This window comes from Ranitomeya variabilis, chromosome 1 (assembly GCF_051348905.1).
Source record: "Ranitomeya variabilis isolate aRanVar5 chromosome 1, aRanVar5.hap1, whole genome shotgun sequence".
Lineage (NCBI taxonomy): Eukaryota > Metazoa > Chordata > Amphibia > Anura > Dendrobatidae > Ranitomeya > Ranitomeya variabilis.
The window spans coordinates 616,143,903-616,166,049 of NC_135232.1; the positions used below are offsets into that span (position 1 = coordinate 616,143,903).

General features: G+C 45.4%; 1 protein-coding gene across 2 annotated transcripts in view; it reads left to right on the forward strand.

The window, feature by feature from the left end:
• PLCB2 (phospholipase C beta 2) overlaps window positions 1-22,147 on the forward strand; it is a 185,863-nt gene that overhangs the window by 89,077 nt on the left and 74,639 nt on the right. For both annotated transcript variants that reach the window (XM_077260657.1, XM_077260658.1), the window contains exon 4: window positions 20,923-21,063. In XM_077260657.1, the coding sequence (XP_077116772.1) occupies window positions 20,923-21,063 (141 nt within the window). The remainder of the gene's footprint in view (window positions 1-20,922; window positions 21,064-22,147) is intronic.

A 22,147-nucleotide genomic window follows, 5' to 3' on the forward strand; every position in this document is an offset into this window, starting at 1 on the left:
GGGCTCTGTAAACGCAACATGGTGTCTGCTATCTATTCCAACCAATTTTGCTTCTTCCTTTCTGAGCCCTGCCTTGTGCCCAAACATTAGTTTTTCACCACATGTGGGGTATTGGTGTACCCAGAAGAAATTGCACAACAAACTGTAAGGTTCATTTTCTCCTGATAATGTTGTAAAAATGTAAAATTTGGGGCTAACTGAACATTTTTGTGGGAAAAATTAAAATGTTAACTTTTTCCTTCCACACTGCTTTAATTCCTGTCAAGCACCTAAAGGGTTAATAAACTTCTTGAATGTGGTTTTGAGCACCTTGAGGGGTGCAGTTTTTAGAATGGTGTCACTTTTAGGTACTTTCTGTCATATAGACCCCTCAAAGTCACTTCAAATGTGATGCGGTCCCTAAAAAAAGGTTTTTAAAATGTTGTTGGAAAAATTAGAAATTGCTGATCAACTTTTAACCCTTCTAATTTCCTAACAAACAAATGTGTTTTAAAAATAATGCAAATGTAAAGTAAACACATGGGAAATGTTATTTATACATTTGGAGCGCCCCCATGGGGCTGTGGGGTACTCGGTACCGGGTCCTTCGGTTCTCAAGGGGGATGTCACGGTGGCTGACCCAGTCCGTGGCCCTTGGGACGTCTGTGCAAATGGGGGAAAGGTCTTTAAAGGGATAATGTTCGTGACACCACCTGTGGTATTCGGTCAGGGTGACCGACGCTACTCAGGGGTCCGCTGGGGTGATGTGATGGCAGCTAGATGGTATACCTTCCCACAGGTGAAGTGTATCCCCAGGGCTTCCCAGAGTGTAGATGGTGAATGGTGTGAGGCGCAGTGAAGAACGAGGATACAAGGTTGCAGTCTCTTTACCTTTACTGAAGGCTTCAGTGTCCCCAGTCCAGGGCACCGGATCACAGGGTAGGCAGAGTCCGGCCGGTCTGAAGGCAAATCCAGAGTCCTCTTATCCAGGTGGAAATCAGTAGCCTTCCTCTAGCGCCTGGGTGTTGTAGTACCTCCCTGCTGAGCTTCTCGGTAAGGTCCTCACAACTACTGGAGATGTTATGTCTCTTTCTCTCTGTCCCCCTGATGGATAGGATAGGACAAACCCGTATGACTGGTGGCCTGAGGCTTTTTACAGGGACCCTACCACGCCCCGGACCCGTATAAGGTCGGGCAGCTAACGTGGAATTAACTGCCCTGCCAGTCTCTGAAGTAAAGCGTAGAGATCCTTACTCCCTCGGTATTCTGGCCACCGGGATTCCTGCGCCTCAGACGGAGGCAGCCTTTCACTGAGCAGAACTCATTCTGGTTTCCTCTACTTTTGCTATGACTTCGTTTCTCACTCACTGCAATACACTTCCCTTCTAATGTCTCTTTCTTAGGATGCTGCCGCACGTGGGGCAGGCACAGCTCTGTGGACCCTCATCCTCCTCAGACCGCAGTCTGGATCTGACTGGAACTCGCTCCAGGAAGCTTCTGCCTCCTTCTCCCCTTACTTTCTGTCCAGACCACCAGTTTTACCTAACTGTGAGGAGTGCCCTAATAGATAGGAGCGTAGCTCCCCCTGGCGGCCTGGAGTGTGAAGTGTGGTTTGTGATAACTGGTAAAGAGATCTCCTTTATTGCCTTCAGACGTAATATCACTCCCCCTGGTGGAAGAACGACGTTACTGCAATGACCAGGACTCTGGGGCGCTGCACATTATTTTGCACAACATGACTAACTGGTTTAACTCCTTTCTGACGTTGGGCGTAATAATAGGCCGACGTCGGAATTGATGTGGGCTCCGGTGCTGAGTCCACATCTTTTTAACAGCTGACATGTGCCTCTAACAGCCACGGGTAGAATCGCGATCCACCCGGGCTGTTAACCTGTTAAATGCCGCTGTCCATCTCTGACAGCGGCATTTAACTCGCGCTTACTGGTAGCGTGCGGGAAATCCCACCCAACGGTGACCCCGTCATGTGATCGCAGGTCACCGATGGGTTGGCATGACAACCAGAGGTCTCCAGCAGACCTTGATGGCTGTCATTACTGGATTACTATGAGCGCCGCCCGGTGGTCGGTGCTCATAGCAAGTGAGCATTTTTGCTGCACACAGGCGATCTGATCATTGCCTGTGTCTAGCAGAGGTGATCAGACAACCACAGCTTCCAGTCTCCCATGGAGACTATTGAAGCAGGTAAAAAGTAAAAAAAAATGTTTTTAAAAATATTTAAAAAAAATAAAAAAAATATAAAAGTTCAAATCACCCCCCTTTCACCCCATTCAAAATAAAACAATAAAAAAATCAAACATACACATACTTGGTATCACCGTGTTCAGAATCGCCCGATCTATCAATATAAAAAAAAAATCCGATTGCTAAATGGCGTAACGAGAAAAAAATGCAAACGTCAGAATTTTATTTTTATTTTTTATTTTTTTACTACATAAAATGTCCTTTTGAAAAGGTTTACTGCAAGAAAGGTCTGGGACACACTTGATTGTGGAGTTCCTTACCAGTGAATGTTCATTTCGGGGCCTCACAGGAAAGATAAGTTACATCTGTCCGGCGATTTGGCATTACATAAGCAGAATGTGACAAATTGAGGAAGTCTTGGGTTGTCAGTGCCGCTTTCCACATTGTGATCCTTTCCTGGCCAGTGAAGCGGAGTCTGGACGGTGTCACGGTCACATCAATATTTAAGATAAAACATTCAGGATGTTATGTGAGAATTTCAAGGGAATGAGCTGAACAACTTCCCATTGCGTCTGCGGTATGTTTCCCAGAACCGTATATGTTTTTTTTCCCAGGCTGCTCTGTATATTGTCAGATAACAGTATGGTAGAAAGGGCAAAACTTTGTAAGAGTTTGTAAAAGCCAAACTCTTCATAAGCTAAAAGATACTTCTGGGATACAGTATTGTGCTACAATAGATTTGTACTATAGTCTGTCACCCCAAAGTGCAAGTTAAACTGCTTAAACATCTATAAAGGTGACTTTGCCCTTATATAAAAATATGCAAGATATGCAATTCAGTGTTGTATTTGCAGAAAAACTTTTAGTTAATATGCAAATGAGGGTGCTTCGGTGCACCCTCGGTGTGGCCAATGGCGTGGTGCACCGTTACACCCCTGATTTGCATGTTAAGCCCTGTCCCGTATTTTTATTGACAACACTCATTTGGTAAGAGCAAGTATCATCTAATATCAATCTTGTGCATTGAAGCTGGATGCCCTCTCTGAAGTCGCTCACTCGCTACACTTCTGAGAGAATTAGCGCAGCAATCGGAGGCCACAGACAGTGAAGAGGCAGGCTTAGCGCGCACATAGCCACATTGCTAGCCAGGGAGGATTAAGAGTAGTCAGGGCTCTGGAGAGTTTAGAAGGTGTATCCCCCCAATACCCGATGTATCACGTGACATGTCTTATGATTCCCTTTGTGCTTATCATGTCACAGGTCACATGATTAACAGACAGGTGCTCTGGTGCACATCTGCAGATGCAAAAGATAAAGACAGCGACACACTGAGATTGCAATACAATTTTTTTTTCTTTATTGTGATGCAGCGATCACTAACGGGTTGGGGAATACTCGCTTGGCAACAGGAAAAACGTAGACAGGCACGTTTTTTTCACATAAAAAGTCTATTTTGGTTTATTCAAGCATCATATACCGCTGTAGGTCATGTTACTCATCACAGACCTCACATAGCCCTTAGCACTGAAGGCTAAGTTCACACTGCGTTAGCAGCAGCCCGTTCAGCACATACGCTAACGGGCTGCTGCTAGCGCAAGTGCCGGCGTTTGCATCCCACTAGCGCAGATAGAGCTCTGCTAGCTCTATCTGCGCTAACAGTGACGGACCCGGAAACGCTGCAGCCCGCGTATCAGGGTCCGTCACTCAATGACGGCACATCGCTAGCGCACGCCCATTGTGGGCGTGCGCTAGCGATGCGTCCGCCATTGCATTCAATGGTGGCGTTAACGGACTACGTTACATCGCGTTATGCCGCGGTGTAATGTAGTCCGTTAAACGGGTCACACTAATGCAGTGTGAACCCAGCCTTACAGTGTACGGCTTTGAAATGCAGTCACTAAACACGCCGGACCTCTACAGGACCGCACGCCCAACAGTTCATTATTGTCCATGGAACACAACAAGCACCAACACATGACATTAGGTTGTAGTCTCTAAACATGCTGGTCCTTACTCTGTCCAGTTACCACAGGTGACCCCACAGTTCATTAACTGACTCCCTGTCAGTGCACACAGTTCCCCATACTCTTGGTTACATTCCAAGAGCTCCTGCTCCACACAGTAACTCCTGTCAGTACTCTTTCTCCCAGGGAAGCTGCCAAACTGGGATCACCGTCCCTGACAATGCCTTGCTCACCAGGCCACCTGACAGTCCAGATCCTCAGATGGATGGTAGCTCCCCCAATGCTGTGCCGTCACAGACTCTGCATACATGGCCTCTCCATGGGCTATTCAGGAAGTCCTACTCTCAGGATCTTCCAACACAGGATGTGCTATTCAGGAAGTCCTACTCACAGGATCTTCCAACACATAGGCCTCCAGGTCCAAGGCCTCACCATGTGCTCTTCAGGAAGTCCGACCCCACCTGGGACTTTCCAACACAGGATGTGCTATTCAGGAAGTCCTACTCCCAGGATCTTCCAACACCCGCCATCCAGGAAGTTACACACAGACCATTCAGGTCCACACACTCTCTACCACAGAGCACCATGTGACCACACCATGGTCACATTATATACTTGTAACCACTCCCATAGGTGAGAGGTGTGTGTGGTTAGTCAGACCCACCCAGCTCTCCAACTAACCCTGTAAGCCTCCCTCTAAAGCTACACAACAATACTTGTGGGACTACAGATCCCAGAACAACAATACAGGCTTTCAGCACAGACTCCCTCTGCGACACATACCGGCCATTTACAATCTTGCTGGACACTGTCTCACCATCATAGTTATGCCTGCAACTGCCATGCATTCCTATGGCCTCAATACGCCTCCGTGCGTATTCTGATAAGAACATGCAGTGCCCCCTAGCTGTAACAGGGGTCACTGCATCACATTATGTACAGCGTTACACATAGAGGACACTATGTAAGAAGAAACGGAGGTATAAATAACAAGCGAATGCTATATAATACAGGACAGCGCAATATATAACAAGGACACTATATAATAAAGGGACAGCGCTATATATGGCAAGGACGCTATATAATACAGAACAGCGCTATATATAACAAGAGGACGCGGTATAATACAGGACAGCGCTATATATAACAAGGACACTATATAATAAAGGGACAGCGCTATATATGGCAAGGACGCTATATAATACAGAACAGCGCTATATATAACAAGAGGACGCGGTATAATACAGGACAGCGCTATATATAACAAGGACACTATATAATAAAGGGACAGCGCTATATATGACAAGGACGCTATATAATACAGAACAGCGCTATATATAACAAGAGGATGCTGTATAATACAGGACAGCGCTATATATAATAAGGACACTATATAATAAAGGGACAGCGCTATACATGACAAGGACGCTATATAATACAGGACAGCGCTATATATAACCAGAAGATGCTATATAATACAGGACAGCGCTATGTATAGCAAGAGGACATTATGTAATACAGGACAGTGCTAAATATAAAAAGGATGCTATATAATATAGGACGGCGCTATATCTAACAAACGCTATATAATACAGGTCAGTGCTATATATAACAAGAGGATGATATATAATACAGGACTGCGCTATACTGTATATAGCAAGAGGTCATTATGTAATACAGGACAGCGCTATATATAGCAAGAGGTTGTTATATAATACCGGACAGCGCTATATATAACAATAGGACATTATGTAATACAGACTGCGCCATATATAACATGAATGCTATATAATACAGGACAGTGCTTTATATACAGTATATATATATATATATATCTCAAGAATGCCATATAATACAGGACAGCACTATATATAACAAGAGGTCATTATATAATACAGGACAGTGCTAAATATAACAAGGACGCTAAATAACATAAGATGGCGCTATATATAATGAACGCTATATAATACAGGACAGCACCATATATAACAAGAAGACATTATGTAATACAGGACGGTCCTAAATATAACACGGACACTATATAATATAAGACGGCGCTGTATATAACGAACGCTATATAATACAGGACAGTGCTATATAAAATAAGAATGCCATGTAATACAGGACAGCACTATATATAACAAGAGGACATTATGTAATATGTAAAAGGAAAAAAAAGCTGAAAACAGCCATAGCCAGCTCACCATCCAGACCACAGGCACGGAGCAAAGGAGTTCGTCCTGATCCTGACGTCCAGCAGTAGCGATCAAAAAAAAAAAAAAGTGGTTACTCCAGCTCCAGTAAAACCAGTGAAAACTTTATTAGTCCAAAATATTAAAAATAGTCCTATCAAGCGGTGGACCACATAAGTGTCTGTACATATGTAACGGCAACGCGTTTCAACCTATGCAGGTCTTACTCATGCCACCAAGTATGTGAGTAAGACCTGCATAGGTTGAAACGCGTTGCCGTTACATATGTACAGACACTTATGTGGTCCACCGCTTGATAGGACTATTTTTAATATTTTGGACTAATAAAGTTTTCACTGGTTTTACTGGAGCTGGAGTAATGACATTATGTAATACAGGACAGCGCTGTATATAACAAGAATGCTATATAATACAGGACGACGCTATATATAACAAGGATGCTATATAATACGTGAGCGCTATATATAACAAGAGGTCATTATATAATATGGGACAGCGCAATATATAACAAAAGGACACTATATAAAAAAAGACAGTGCTATATATAACTAGAGGTCCCTACATAATACAGGACGGTGCTATATATAACAAGAGGATGCTATATAATACAGGACAGCACTATTTATAACAAGAGGTTGCTCTATAATACAGGACGCTATATAGTACAGGACAGCGCTATATATAAAAGAGGACGTTATATAATACAGGACAGCGCAATATATACAACAAAAGGACGCTATATAATACGTGACAACACTATACTGTATATAACAAGAGGACGCCTGAGGGTATGTTTCCACCTTCAGGATGGCCGGCGGTTTGGACGGAATGGCAAACCCGCTCCGCCCCAAGCTCAGCCCCTTCTGTGACGCGATGATGCCGGATGTGTTCGTTGCACACATCCGGCATCATCGCACCTCACACATAGGGCCCTGTGATTTACCTTGCGGCGGCGCAGCGGCGCCGCAAGGTAAACGGACATGCTTAAAAGACGCGCAGCATGTCCGGAATCGCAGGGGCGCCGGGTGCGTGCTACCACGCATAGTGGAGACGGGATTTCCTAAAATCCCCTCCACTATGCTGTAACATCTGGACGCTGCGTGTTTGACGTGTTTTTCCTGAACGTGGAAACATACCCTTATAATTCAGGACAGCGCTATAATTAACAAGGATGCTATATAATACAGGACGGCGCTATATGAAACAAGAGGTCGCTATATAATAGGGGACAGAGCTATATATAACAAGGACGCTATATAACACGGGATAGTGCTACGTATAACAAGAGGTCGCTATATAATACTGGACAGCGCTATATATAACAAGAGGACACTATATAATACAGGACAGTGCTAAATATAACAAGAGGACACTATAATACAGGATGACGCTATATACAACAAGAGGACGCTATATAATATGGGACGGCGCCATATACTGTATAACAAAAGGATGGCATGTAATACGGGACAGCTCTATACAGTGCCTACAAGTAGTATTCAACCCCCTGCAGATTTAGCAGGTTTACACATTTGGAATTAACTTGGCATTGTGACATTTGGACTGTAGATCAGCCTGGAAGTGTGAAATGCACTGCAGCAAAAAAGAATGTTATTTCTTTGTTTATTTTTTTTTTAAATTGGGAAAAGATTTTTCAGAGGGTCATTTATTATTCAACCCCTCAACCCACCAGAATTCTGTTTGGTTCCCCTAAAGTATTAAGAAGTAGTTCAGGCACAAAGAACAATGAGCTTCACATGTTTGTATTAATTATCTCTTTTTCCAGCCTTTTCTGACTATTTAAGACCCTCCCCAAACTTGTGAACAGCACTCATACATGGTCAACATGGGAAAGACAAAGGAGCATTCCAAGGCCATCAGAGACAAGATCGTGGAGGGTCACAAGGCTGGCAAGGGGTACAAAACCCTTTCCAAGGAGTTGGGCCTACCTGTCTCCACTGTTGGGAGCATCATCCGGAAGTGGAAGGCTTATGGAACTACTGTTAGCCTTCCACGGCCTGGACAGCCTTTGCAAGTTTCCTCCCGTGCCGAGGCCAGGCTTGTCCGAAGAGTCAAGGCTAACCCAAGGACAACAAGGAAGGAGCTCCGGGAAGATCTCATGGCAGTGGGGACATTGGTTTCAGTCAATACCATAAGTAACGTACTCCACCGCAATGGTCTCCGTTCCAGACGAGCCCGTAAGGTACCTTTACTTTCAAAGCGTCATGTCAAGGCTCGTCTACAGTTTGCTCATGATCACTTGGAGGACTCTGAGACTGACTGGTTCAAGGTTCTCTGGTCTGATGAGACCAAGATCGAGATCTTTGGTGCCAACCACACACGTGACGTTTGGAGACTGGATGGCACTGCATACGACCCCAAGAATACCATCCCTACAGTCAAGCATGGTGGTGGCAGCATCATGCTGTGGGGCTGTTTCTCAGCCAAGGGGCCTGGCCATCTGGTCCGCATCCATGGGAAGATGGATAGCACGGCCTACCTGGAGATTTTGGCCAAGAACCTCCGCTCCTCCACCAAGGATCTTAAGATGGGTCGTCATTTCATCTTCCAACAAGACAACGACCCAAAGCACACAGCCAAGAAAACCAAGGCCTGGTTCAAGAGGCAAAAAATCAAGGTGTTGCAGTGGCTTAGTCAGTCTCCTGACCTTAACCCAATTGAAAACTTGTGGAAGGAGCTCAAGAATAAAGTCCACATGAGACACCCAAAGAACCTAGATAACTTGGAGAAGATCTGCATGGAGGAGTGGGCCAAGATAACTCCAGAGACCTGTGCCGGTCTGATCAGGTCTTATAAAAGACGATTATTAGCTGTAATTGCAAACAAAGGTTATTCCACAAAATATTAAACCTAGGGGTTGAAGAATAATTGACCCACACTTTTATGTTTAAAATTTATAAAAATTTAACTGAGCAACAAAACTTTTTGGTTTGTAAGATTTATGCATCTGTTAATAAATCCTGCTCTTGTTTGAAGTTTGAAGGCTCTAACTTAGGCTACTTTCACACTAGCGTTAACTGCATTACGTCTCAAAACGTCTTTTTTCAGAAAAAACGCATCCAGCAAAAGTTTTTGCTGGATGCGTTTTTTCCCCATAGACTTGTATTGGCGACGTATTGCGACGGATTGGCATACGTCGTGTGCGTCGTACGACGGATGCGTCGAAATTTGGCGACACGTCGTCGGCAAAAAACGTTGCTTGTAGCGTTTTTTGTCTCCGCCTAAAAAACGTGTCGCGACGCATCCTGCGGCATGCGTCGTTGGCTACAATGGAAGCCTATGAGCGACGGATGCGTCGGGACACGTCGTACGACGCAATGCAGCGCTGCAATACGTTTTTTTACACTGAGCATGCTCAGAAGCTGGATTTTGTTGCCAATTGGCCAGACACCCCCAAATCTATATAAACCTGGCCTGGGCCTTCAACCCCACATATATGGCCACGTACTTAAGTGCCATGTATATAAGTGCCACGTATATAGGTGCCACGTATTTCAGTGCCACGTATTTAAGTGCCACGTACTATAAATACTATAACCACGTGGTTATACATGGCACTGAAATATCGTGGCACGTAAATACGTGGCACTTAAATGCGTGGCACTGAAATATCGTGGCATTTACGTGAAGTACGTGGCACTTCTGTACGTGGCACTTCTGTACGTGGCACTTCTGTACGTGGCACCTATGTACGTGGCACCTATGTACGTGGCACCTATATACGTGGCACCTATATACGTGGCACCTATATATACGTGGCACCTATATATACGTGGCACCTATATACACGTGACACCTATATACACGTGGCACCTATGTATGTGGCACCTATATACGTGGCACGTATATACGTGGCACCTATATACGTGCCACCTATATAGGTGCCACGTATATAAGTGCCACGTATATAGGTGCCACGTATATAGGTGCCACGTACATAGGTGCCACGTACATAGGTGCCACATACATAGGTGCCACGTACATAAATGCCACGTATATAAGTGCCACGTACATAAGTGCCACGTATTTCACGTAAATGCCACAATATTTCAGTGCCATGTATTTCAGTGCCACGCATTTAAGTGCCACGTATTTACGTGCCACGATATTTCAGTGCCACGCATAACCACGTAGTTATAGTATTTATAGTACGTGGCACTTAAATACGTGGCACTGAAATACGTGGCACTATGACTGTCAGAAAATGTTCATTAAATGGTTAGGTGTGAGGTTAGGGGTAGGGTTAGGGTTTGGATCCCTTTATCATCATCCGTAGTTCATTAATCTGATGTATCCAGAGTCGCCTCCATCTCCGTTGCTGCAGAAGCATCCTACGTCTTTCCGCTGCCGCCTCCTTCTCCCGCACTATGATATCCAGGCGATTCGTCTCAAAGATAACGTCGGTAACCAAGCTAGCAATCCTCACAAGAACACCTTCCATCGCTGCCACAAAACTAAAACCCTCAAAGATGGGCTGTAAAAACAGTAACTATATAGTTTTCCATATTTTCCAGTAGCCAATCAAATTTGGGAGCCTCCCATTTTAAAAACGGATCCGTCGTAAAAACGGATGCAACGGATGGTAAAAACGGATGCAACGTATGCAACGCATCCAGTATTTCGACGGAAACGTTTAGCGGATTTGCGACGGATCCGTCGAAATGCTGTATGCGTTGCATACGTTTTTCACTTTTTTTGACGCATCCGTTTTTTAGGTAAAAAACGGATTTGCGACGTAATGCAGTTAACGCTAGTGTGAAACTAGCCTTATTTGCATCTTATTAAACCTGCTAAATCTGCAGGGGGTTGAATACTACTTTTAGGCACTGTATAACAAGAGGTCTCTATATATAACAAGCAGAAGCTATAGAATAAGGGATGCCGTTATATAACAAAAGGAAATGCTATGTAATAAGGGACAGTGCTATAGACAGTCAAGGACAAAAGTGTTGGCACCCTCAAAATTATACCTGAAAAAAGTATTTTTCTTCCAGAAAAGTTATTGCAGTTATACATATTTTGCTATACACATATTTATTTTCTTTGTCGGTATTGGAAAAAATAAAAATTGGACATAATTTCACACAAAAACCCCAAAATGGGCTGAACAAAACTGTTGGCACCAAAAACTGTTGGCACGTCATAGGTCACCTCCGCTTTGTTGAACCCACATCTTTTCCAGCACATGACAGTTGATTTGATCAGCTGACATGTGCCCATAACATCCGCAGGTGGAATTACGATTCACTCGCCACAACTGTTAGGGTATGTGCACACGTTGCGGATTCTGCTGCGGATTTTTCCGCAGCGGATTTGGAAAATCCGCAGTGCAAAACCACTGCAGTTTTCACTGCGGATTTTCACACGGTTTCTTCTGCGGATTCCTCTCCGGGTTTTCAACTGCACTTTCCTATTGGTGCAGGTTGAAAACCGCTGCGGAATCTGCAGAAAGAAGTAACATGCTACTTCTTTTTTTCCGCTACGTTTCCGCGCGGAATTTTCCGCAGCATGTGCACAGCGGTTTTTGTTTTCCATAGGTTAACATTGTACTGTACACCGCATGGAAAACTGCTGCGGATCCGCAGCGTCAAATCCGCTGTGGATGCGCAGCAAAAACTGCAACGTGTGCACATACCCTTAAAATGTTAGATGCCTCTGTCAATCTCTGATAGCGACATTTAACATGTGACCTGGAAGCGTGTGAAAAACCCCTTTCGCTCCTGTCACATGATCGCAGAGCACCGATGGGTTGGCATGACAACCAGGGGTCTGCAGGAGACTCCCGTGTTTGTTATTGTTGATCTGCTATGAGCGTCGCCCCGTGGCCAGTGTTCAGAGCAGCTGAGCATTTCTGCAACACAGAGCTGGACTGAAGCACTATGTGTAGCACAAGCGATCAGAAGACCGCAGCTTAAGGCTATGTGCACACGTTGCGGAAAGTCCTGAGGATTTTTCCGGACTGATTTTGGTAAATCCGCAGGTAAACCGCACTTTTTGTGCAGATTCCACCTGCGGTTTTACACCTGCGGATTCCTATTAGGCCAGTCTCACACGTCCAGATAATTCCGGTACCGGAAAAAATCGGTACCGGAGTTATCCGTGTCCATGTGTCCGTGAGCTCACGTAGGCCATCCGTGTGGCACACGTGCGGCAGCCGTGTGCCGCCTGGGTACCACACGGACCGTGCAGGAGAGACAGCGCTAAAGTTTAGCGCTGTCCCCTGCATCGTGCTGAAGCCGCGATTCATATCTTCTGTGCAGCAGCGTTTGCTGTAAAGAAGATATGAATAATCCATTTTTTTAGTGGTATTTCGTGTTTAAAATAAAGCTCCATGTCCCCACCCCCTGTGCGCTCCCCCGCTGTTCAGAAAATACTCACCCGGCTCCCTCGTTGGCTGTCGCTGCTTCCTGTCCTGGCCGCACCTTCTACTGTATGCGGTCACGTGGGGCCGCTCATTTACAGTAATGAATATGCGGCTCCACCCCTATGGGAGGTGGAGCCTCATATTCATGACTAATCGGCGGCCCCACGTGACCGCATACAGTAGAAGGTGCGGTCACGTTGTAGTGCCCAGTACATTATGCCCAGCTCATGCTTTTGGAGGCATTAACCTGTAAGTTAGGCAGGCTTTCATTTCTACAGACATACCAAACATGTGGATGCTAAATGTGGTTTAGAAACACTGTGGGGCTCAGAAGGGAGAGGGGCGTTTGGATTTAGGAGTGCAGAGTTTGCTGAATTTTTTTTTCGGGGAGCCATTTTGCTTTTCCAGAGCCTTTGCAGTACTAGTAATGTGGAAGCCCTCTATATTTCCATTAACAGATGACGCAACTGAGTGGGGGACTTTCATTTTTTTTGTTGAAGCTTTTATTTGGAGCATTTTACATAATGTTTGGGGTCATGTTTATCTTGCTCTGCGCTGAGCACTTACATCAGGGTTTCCATCTAAATCTCCGAGTGACATGATTCAAATGAAAGCCCCGAGGGATCCATTCACTATAATAAGGCAGCAGAGTTACTCTGGACTTCGTCTGGCCTCTGTTAAGTGGTCTCCTTCTTTTCAGGAGTGCATAAAACTGTGGCGGACCGTGCTTTTATGCACGCCTAAAAAGATGGACACCGCCAGATCACAGGCCAGACCGCATCCACAGTGCCTCCATCTGCCTCATTATAGGGAATCTTCTGCCAGGGGTTCCGCCTGAATCACGTATTTCAGAGATTTACATGGAAACCCCAGTGTAAGCGCTCAGCGCAGAACGCAGAATAAATGTAGCCCCGAGGCTTACTGCGATTTTTGGGAGTCAGAATGAACAAATTGATATCAGGTGAAGAATTGGTTTCATTTATTTTTTATGCCATTTCTCATGTGGATTAATTAGACAACTTTATTCTTCAGGTCGGTGCGATTACAGCGATACCAGATTTATATTGGGTTTTATATCTGGCTGTTGTCATACACCAAGACGTTTTTGCATCGCCATATTTTGAGAGCTATAATTTTTCCATATTTTGGCTGACAGTCATGTGAGGGCTTGTTTTTTGCGGGACGAGCTGACATTTTTATTGGTACTATTTTCAGGTACATGACAATTTTTGATCGCTTCCTATTCTGATTTTTGGAAGGCAGGAATTGTTTTTCTGTTTTTTTTTTACGCTATTCTGTGTGTGGTAAAATTGATAAGGCAGCTTTATTCTTCGTGTTAGTACGATTACAGCAATACCACATTTATATACTTTTTTATGTTTTGGTGCTTTTACACAATAAAACTATTTTATTGAAGAAAGAATTATTTTTGCATCTCTTATTTCTGCGAGCTATAACCTTTTTATTTTTGATCTGATGGAGCTGTACAGCGGCTTGTTTTCAGCAAAACTATTTTTATTTACATTCATCTTTTTAACTGTGTTTTATTCCACTTTTTGTTTAGCAATATGATGAAAAAGCATCATTTTTTGTCTCGATGATGCAGATCGGACAGGAGAGGGAGCCCCAGCCCTCTCCCAGCCTTATAAATATTGCAATGGATATTGATCACAGCATATAGGGGGTTAAACAGCTAATGCCGATGCGGGTGAAACAATGGCCAGGGGACCACCATGGTGCAGGAAGACAACTGTACACAAGATAAGGTGCAAACAACAAAGGGTAGACTTATTGGAAGGCAAGGAATAAAGTGGATGAGGAAGATGCAAACAGGGGTATGAAATGGCAAAAGATAATTTACAAGAGTTATATTCTTTAGCTTGTCCGTAAAATAGCAAGGTGCTACAACTGTTACAGAATCAACATACCTCACACAAGTAAATGCAAACAATAAACAAAGAATGATGCTACTCTACGTATAACCTCCCGGGCCTTTACTAAGGAGGCCTCACGGCTGCCGTGTTCTGACTATTGAAGCCTACACTAGGCCCTGACGTGCACAAAACAGGAACAAACTCACGGTGATGTTGGGGACTCAGATCCAGTCCCGGGGGCCCCCAACAGTCCATTACGGTGGTGCGCACAGCTTTCTGCCAGCTCCGTGAAATGTGGTCTTCTCCTTGCTTCTGGGTCCTGGAGGTGCTCCTGGAAACTGTAAATCCCTTTCTCGGTATCTTCATAGCTTCTCAAACTCACACCAGACAGCCACCCTCGCTGCACCCGGAAAAGTCTGTCAAATCTCACAAGTCCACTCTGTTACAGGCTGTGGGTCCTCTCTTGCAGAAAACAATACAAAGTTCTCTCTGCAGCAGCTTCAGCTCACATATGCTGTTCAGGCTCCACCCCCACCCTCTGCACAGTCCAGCTCATTCACACAGCCTCTTGCATGGGAGAAGCAGAACATTCCATCACACCAGACAAGGGGGTGCAGTCTCTTAAAGTGACAGAGTGTTCCTTACTGTCAATAACAGCACCACCCTCTTACATGCCTCCCTTCTTAATGATGGTCGTCCACGGCCATTACAGCATCAAGGTCAAAGTGTAATGAAGGAACGTGCAATGCGGAAACAGCACCTATAGAGGAGGTAACAAAGTTGGAAAAACAGACAGAGCACACTGTTCTACATATTGGACTAGTGGAACCCCTGCATTAGACCTCTGGATCTCCGGAGCTCTTGGATGTAAGGCAAGACTTGACTATCTTCCAGAGGAACACTTGCTGCAGGAGTCATCGTGGGCTCTTGTCTGGTCTCGTTCTCGTGTGGCGGTACTGGTACATCCATGGGATTACCGTCTCTGTGCGGCTGAGGACCCCCTACTGTGTCAGGGACGGTCCACCACTCGTCATCGATTTCACCATCAGGCATGACAGATTCAGGAAGTGGAGTAGTGCCTTCAGGCGACAATGGCGTAGAACAGATCTCAGACCGGCAGGGCCGCAGCATATTTCTGTGAAGTACTCTAGGGGCGGACGCCCCACTCTCAATCTGCACCTTGTAGACAGGGCCGTTAGCATACACTTGCTCGATTACTCTGTAAGGCTGTACTTCCCATCTCTCACTTAGTTTTCCCTTGGGGCTTTTCTCTCTGACTAATACTCGGTCTCCGGGTTGGAGCGATAACTCTTGAGTCAGTTTACGGTCCGTATGTTCTTTTTCTTGCAGCTGCTGACCCGCCAACCGCCCTACCGTTTGTAATCATTGCCGATGCTCTTTCACCCATGAGGTGACAGTTTGCTCCATCAGCACCTCCGGCTGTTCCAAATTCAGCTCAATGATCTCTAGTCCAGCTCTTCCAAACAGCAGTAGATAGGGGGTATAACCCGTGGTGGAGTGGACCCGATTGTTGTAGGTCCAGACCAACTCCGGCAGGTAGTCTGGCCAACACACCTTTTTATCCTCCTCCAACATTCTCAGTATTTGAAGTATGGTTCGGTTGATGCATTCACTTGCTCCGTTGCCTTGAGGATGGTAAGGGATGATCCGGGACCGCTCGATGCCATACATACGGCACAGTTCTTCCATCACCTTGCCTTGGAAACATGCGCCTTGGTCGGAGTGGATGTGCTTTGGGCACCCATACACCCGGATAAAGTCTTGACAGATGGCTCGCGCCGCCGATTCCGCAGTCTGATCTCTAGGCGGGTGACTACTGTGAACTTAGAGAAATGAACGGTCATCACCAAACAGTACTGTAGCCCCCGGGCTGAGTGTCCCACGAGGAGATAGTCGATCATCAAGACTTCTAGCGGCTCCTTAGTTTGTATGGTCTGGATGGGTGCCCTCTGTTCGGTACTCTTAATGAGGTCACATACTCGACATTGCCGGCAAACCTCTTCCACCACAGACTCCACCCGGGGGCAATACACATACTGCTGTAACCACTGGTAGGTCTTTGTGGGCCCGAAGTGAGCTCCAAATTCATGGGCTTCTTTAGCTACATCTTGAGCCATTCTTCCTGGGATGACCACCTGCCACCTTACTTCCATATCTTTTGGCTGTTGTCTCTTACAATATAGCACTGACTCTCGCACTTCCAGTCTATCCCACTGGTGTAACGCACTCTTTATTTCAGAGTCCAGATCATCTCTCTCTTGTTTGCCAGGCTCCGGCTTCTGAGTTACCCACCATTTCATCTGTCTCAGCACTTCGTCTTCATCCTGAACATGTCCCCATTCCTCATTGGTTCTCCTCAGAGACCGGGGTAATGTGCAGGCCTCCCTTCTTGACTGGGCCGCAACCACTGGGGGCTTAAACTTACGAAAGTCTGGAGTTTCCCCGCGCAGGTTCGAACCTTGCTCGCAGCGCCACTTGAAGAGATGGCCGGGGGACCACCACGGTGCAGGAAGACAACTGTACACAAGATGAGGTGCAAACAACAAAGGGTAGATTTATTGGAAGGCAAGGAATGAAATGGATGAGAAACATGCAAACAGGGGTATGAAATGGCAAAAGATAATTTACAAGAGTTATATTCTTTAGCTTGTCCATAAAATAGTAAGGTGCTCCAACTGTTACAGAATCAATATGCTTCACACAAGTAAATGCAAACAATAAACAAATAATGATGCTACTCTACGTATAGCCTCCCTGGCCTTTACTAAGGAGGCCTCACGGTTGCCGTGTTCTGACTATTGAAGCCTACACTGGGCCCTGACATGTGCACAAAACAGGAACAAACTCACGGTGATGTTGGGGACATAGATCCAGTCCCGGGGGGCCCCCAACAATCCAGTACGGTGGTGCGCACGGCTTTCTGCCAGCTCCGTGAAATGTGGTCTTTTCCTTGCTTCTGGGTCCTGGAGGTGCTCCTGGAAACTGTAAATCCCTTTCTCGGTATCTTCATGGCTTCTCAAACTCACACTGGACAGCCACCCTCGCTGCACCCGGAAAAGTCTGTCAAATCTCACAAGTTCACTCCGTTACAGGCTGGGGGTCCTCTATTGCAGAAAACAGCACAAAGTTCTCTCTGCAGCAGCTTCAGCTCACACACGCTGTCCAGGCTCCACCCCCTCCCTCTGCACAGTCCAGTTCATTCACACAGCCTCTTGCAGGGGCGAAGCAGAACATTCCATCACACCAGACAAGAGGACAGACAGACAGTCTCTTAAAGTGACAGTGTGTTCCTTACTGTCCATAACAGCACCACCCTCTTACATGGGCATCGCTGTGAAAACTGGGTTTTAGCTGTCCTGTAAGCTGAGCTTCAGGCAGCGATCACGCGGGCACAGCTCCTGGGCCCGCATGATCGACTAGATATACCCCATACTTCCTCGTTCGGAATCCCCTTCTCAATCAGGATGTATGGGTATGTCCAACATTGTGGTGAGGGGTTTAAGAGGATGGTGTTGTACTTGAAGACAGTAGTTGTTGGCATATGATAACACCACATTAGCGCACCCAGCAGGCAGGAGAGAGTCACTTGAGAAAGCTACTGAATTGCAAATCCTTATTGTTGTTCTTGTGTCATCAATGTCTGTTAGGAACAAGGCGTTGGCAAGGGGATGAACTATAAAAACAAATTGATAAATAAACATAACAGAAAAAAACGCTTGCAAATGGCGACAGCTGTACAGGCGTGCCCGATTCGAGGGTCCATGGGGCAAGCACCAATCTGAAAAACTCTACGTTTCCCTGTCATGGGGATTTCTCCCTAATTTCTAGAATTGATATACAGGAATATATTGCCTTAATTATATTTGCAATAAATGGGGGAGAAACTATTGTATCCACGAATATTGCTACACTTTAAAGTGAACCTGTCACCAGGTTTAGCCGATACGAGTTAGGGCCACCCCCTTTCAGGGCTTAAATACAGCATTCTATAATGCTGTATATAAGCCCCCTGTCCGACCTTTAAGAGAAGAAAAATAACCTTTATTATACTCACCTGGGGGGCGGTCCGGTCTGATGGGTGTCGCTCTTCTTGGTCCGGCGCCTCCCGTCTTCTTGCGATGCCGCCCTCCTGCTTGCTTCATGTGAATGTTGCGTCCCTGTAGTTTTTTTATATTAAAAAATATTAGATTATGCCATTAGAGTTTGGGATGAAAATAAAATTTAGTTTTGGACCACCCCTTTAATAGCCTGCTTAAACAGACAGATCACAGTAAACGACTGCCGATCGGTAATGATTTACTGATTGGTGGTGTTTTAGTGCCGCCGATCAGTCCATGTAAGCATACCCTATCCAGTTCCCCTATACAGTCCCTTTAGTGCTCCGTTAGCTATAATAAGCCACTTCCCCGTCCAACAAATATATAAATTAATTATAAATCTTTCCCCAAATTCATTACCAGTCACTTTCCTGCATCCTCATCTCCCCACCTCTCCCACCAATTCATTATAATTACATACATGCATCTCTCCCCCAATTCAATATATAATGTCCTCTCAACCACTCCCCACCCTCAATTCATTATACTTTTCTCTTCCCCATTCCCCACCCTCAATTCATTATTATTTGCTTTCTCCCACCCCCATTTAGTTCATTTTATTGAAAAAAAAGTTTTTAAAACCGCTCCCAGTGATTTCTTGTAGCTCTTGTAGCTACTGTAGCTGGCATACACAAGATGTCATCATTCCGGCAGAAGCACAGTACAAAAAAGTCAATGGTTGCTTCTCTGGAACTGCGTTGCCAGTTTGTATTGCCATCAGTGGAACTCCAGGAAAGCGCCAGATATATGAGCCGTCGATGCTGATACCCAAAACATCAAAACATTATAATCATGGCAATCTGGCCATGGTCACCCTCCCAGAGCCTTGGGCCCAAGGGTAGCCCAGATTGCCCTCATTATAATACATCTATGTTTCCTGTGAGACGCCCTCCTGGGCCGTGGGGTACTCGGTACCAGGTCCGGTCTTAAAGGGGATGTCATGGTGGCTGCAACCCGCTCCGTGGCCCTGGGCGCCCAATTAAAGGGAAAGGTCTTTAAGGGGATTTGTAATATCTATGTTCGTGACGCCACCTGTGGTTTTCGGTCAGTGAGGACCAACGCTGCTTAAAGGGGTCCTCTGGGGTGATGGTATGCAGCAAGATGGTGACGCTTCCCACAGGTGAAGCGGGGTCCCCAGGTCTTCCCAAGTGTAGGGCACCGATGGTGTGGTGGATGGTATAACAAAGAACGAGAACACAGGTTTGCAGTCTTTATCTGGTTTACTGATGGTAGTAGTAGTCCTCAGTCCAGGGTACCAAGTGCAGGGTAGCTGTGGTCCAGCCGGTTTGGAGGCAATAGGAGATCCCTCTCCCAGGTGAGGTCCGTAAGCCTTTCCTACTTGCGCTATTTAGTTGATTAGGTCCCTGCAGCTTGAAGCTTATTGGAAGTCCCCTCTCTCCTGTCCTAAGACAGATGTCTGTACGATACATAGTTCGAGCCTGTTTATAGGGTCTCTATCATGACCTGGGCCCTAAGGTTACTGCTTCACCTCAGACTTGATGCAGGCAATTGACATACAGTCCTATGCCCTCCGGTTCTGCTGTGCGTCCTGTAGAACAACACGACCTCAGGCTCCCAGTACCCGGCTTTGGCGCTCTGGCTCCTAAGGTGTCCTTCTGCTGTTCCCCTCCTGAGCCTCTTCCTCCTCTGTGCTTCTTCCCTCAAAGCTCCTCCACTATTCAACTCTCCTTCAGATTCTCCCTCTTTCCAGGGGTAGCAGCTCCCTCGTGGCTGCTTGGCCTCTACATCTGCTCCAGACGTCCTTCTGCTCTCCTCTCCTCTCTCAGACTGGCTGGCTCCTCCTCCAGACCAGGATACATAAAGTGTAAGGGAGCTCCCCTGAATCCGGGTCCTGAGCTCCCCCTCCTGGCCTAGACTTAGATATGTTGAATGTGAGTGCCTTACCTGATGGAAAGAATCTCCCTTGCCTCCAAGTGTGACATTACCCTCCCCGAAAGGAAGGCAACATCACTGCAACAACCGGTTACCTGGGGTGTTGCACCTGCACTGACACTGTGAGCCCATCCAGTGTCAGTGTGCAAGCGCAAAAATGCAGATTGAGTTTAGACAGCGTCTGCTTTCGCCAAGTGAGTGCTGTCAATCAGGATAAGGGACAGGTCTTATTATGCAAATTGTAATTAAAATCCCTGTTGATCATGTACTAAATATCATTTCACTTTTTTATAGAGTCCGAAATTGCGTGAAGTTTTCAACCTGGACTTTCCTGAAAATAATTTCTTGGCCAAAACTCTATGTATTGTCACTGGGTCGGACATGGTGGATCTTACCTTTCATAACTTTGTATCCTACAAGGAAAATGTCGGCAAGGTATTGTGCTAACAGTCTTACAGGGAGATGATTTCTTGCATTTACATTGATACTATAATGTCTTCTGTAAACTATAGTTCGGATATGAGATAACTGCGCAGCTTTTATCTCAGTATTCCATGAGACCTAATACGTATGCATTACTCATTTCTTCTCATTTTTGTCTGACTAGCCCAATCACTAGATTAGTGAGACTCTAGTGTCACTTTTAACCAAAATGTTCCTTTATATTTTGGGATGAATCCTGTTACATTGATATATTATAATCTGTGATATGAACAGTTTATTTCCTTAGTATAAGTTACACTGCAATTTTCATCTGTGTTTCTTAAAGAATCACTCCCATAAAAGTTCTTATCCTCTTGATATATTGCAGTCATCATATTATTTGACACTGTCCTTTGCAGACATTTGCAGTGATCTGCAGTTTGTATTGCAGCTAGGGGAAAAGGTAACTGTATTTAAATCATCTGTTATAGAGAGTATGAAAGAGCTTGCCAGTGATTTATTCTAAGTGTGATTTGGCTTAAGTATGTGACTTGTGATTCAGTGACTTTGGATTCAGGCAGTTTAGAAGGGAGTAATTTGTATTAATTTACTGTTTTAATTACTTGTTTAACTGCTTATTTCTATCTTGTGAAATCCTCATTAGTAATTTGTGCTCCAAAATAATCCAAAAATATTTTTCTACTAAATAAACAGTAAGAAACTGAAAGAAGATAGCGTAGGCCCCTCAAAAATAGTCTGGGGGAAATGGTGGAACAGAATGAAGGAAAGGGCAGTCTTCTAAATACCTTTATCTCTACACTGTTTAAGGTACCTTCACACGAAGCGACGCTGCAGCGATAGCGACAACGATGCCGATCGCTGCAGCGTCGCTGTTTGGTCGCTGGAGAGCAGTCACACAGACCGCTCTCCAGCGACCAACGATGCCGAGGTCCCCGGGTAACCAGGGTAAACATCGGGTTGCTAAGCGCAGGGCCGCGCTTAGTAACCCGATGTTTACCCTGGTTACCAGCGTAAAATGTAAAAAAACAAACAGTACATATTTACATGCGTCCCCCGGCGTCTGCACTGACTGTGA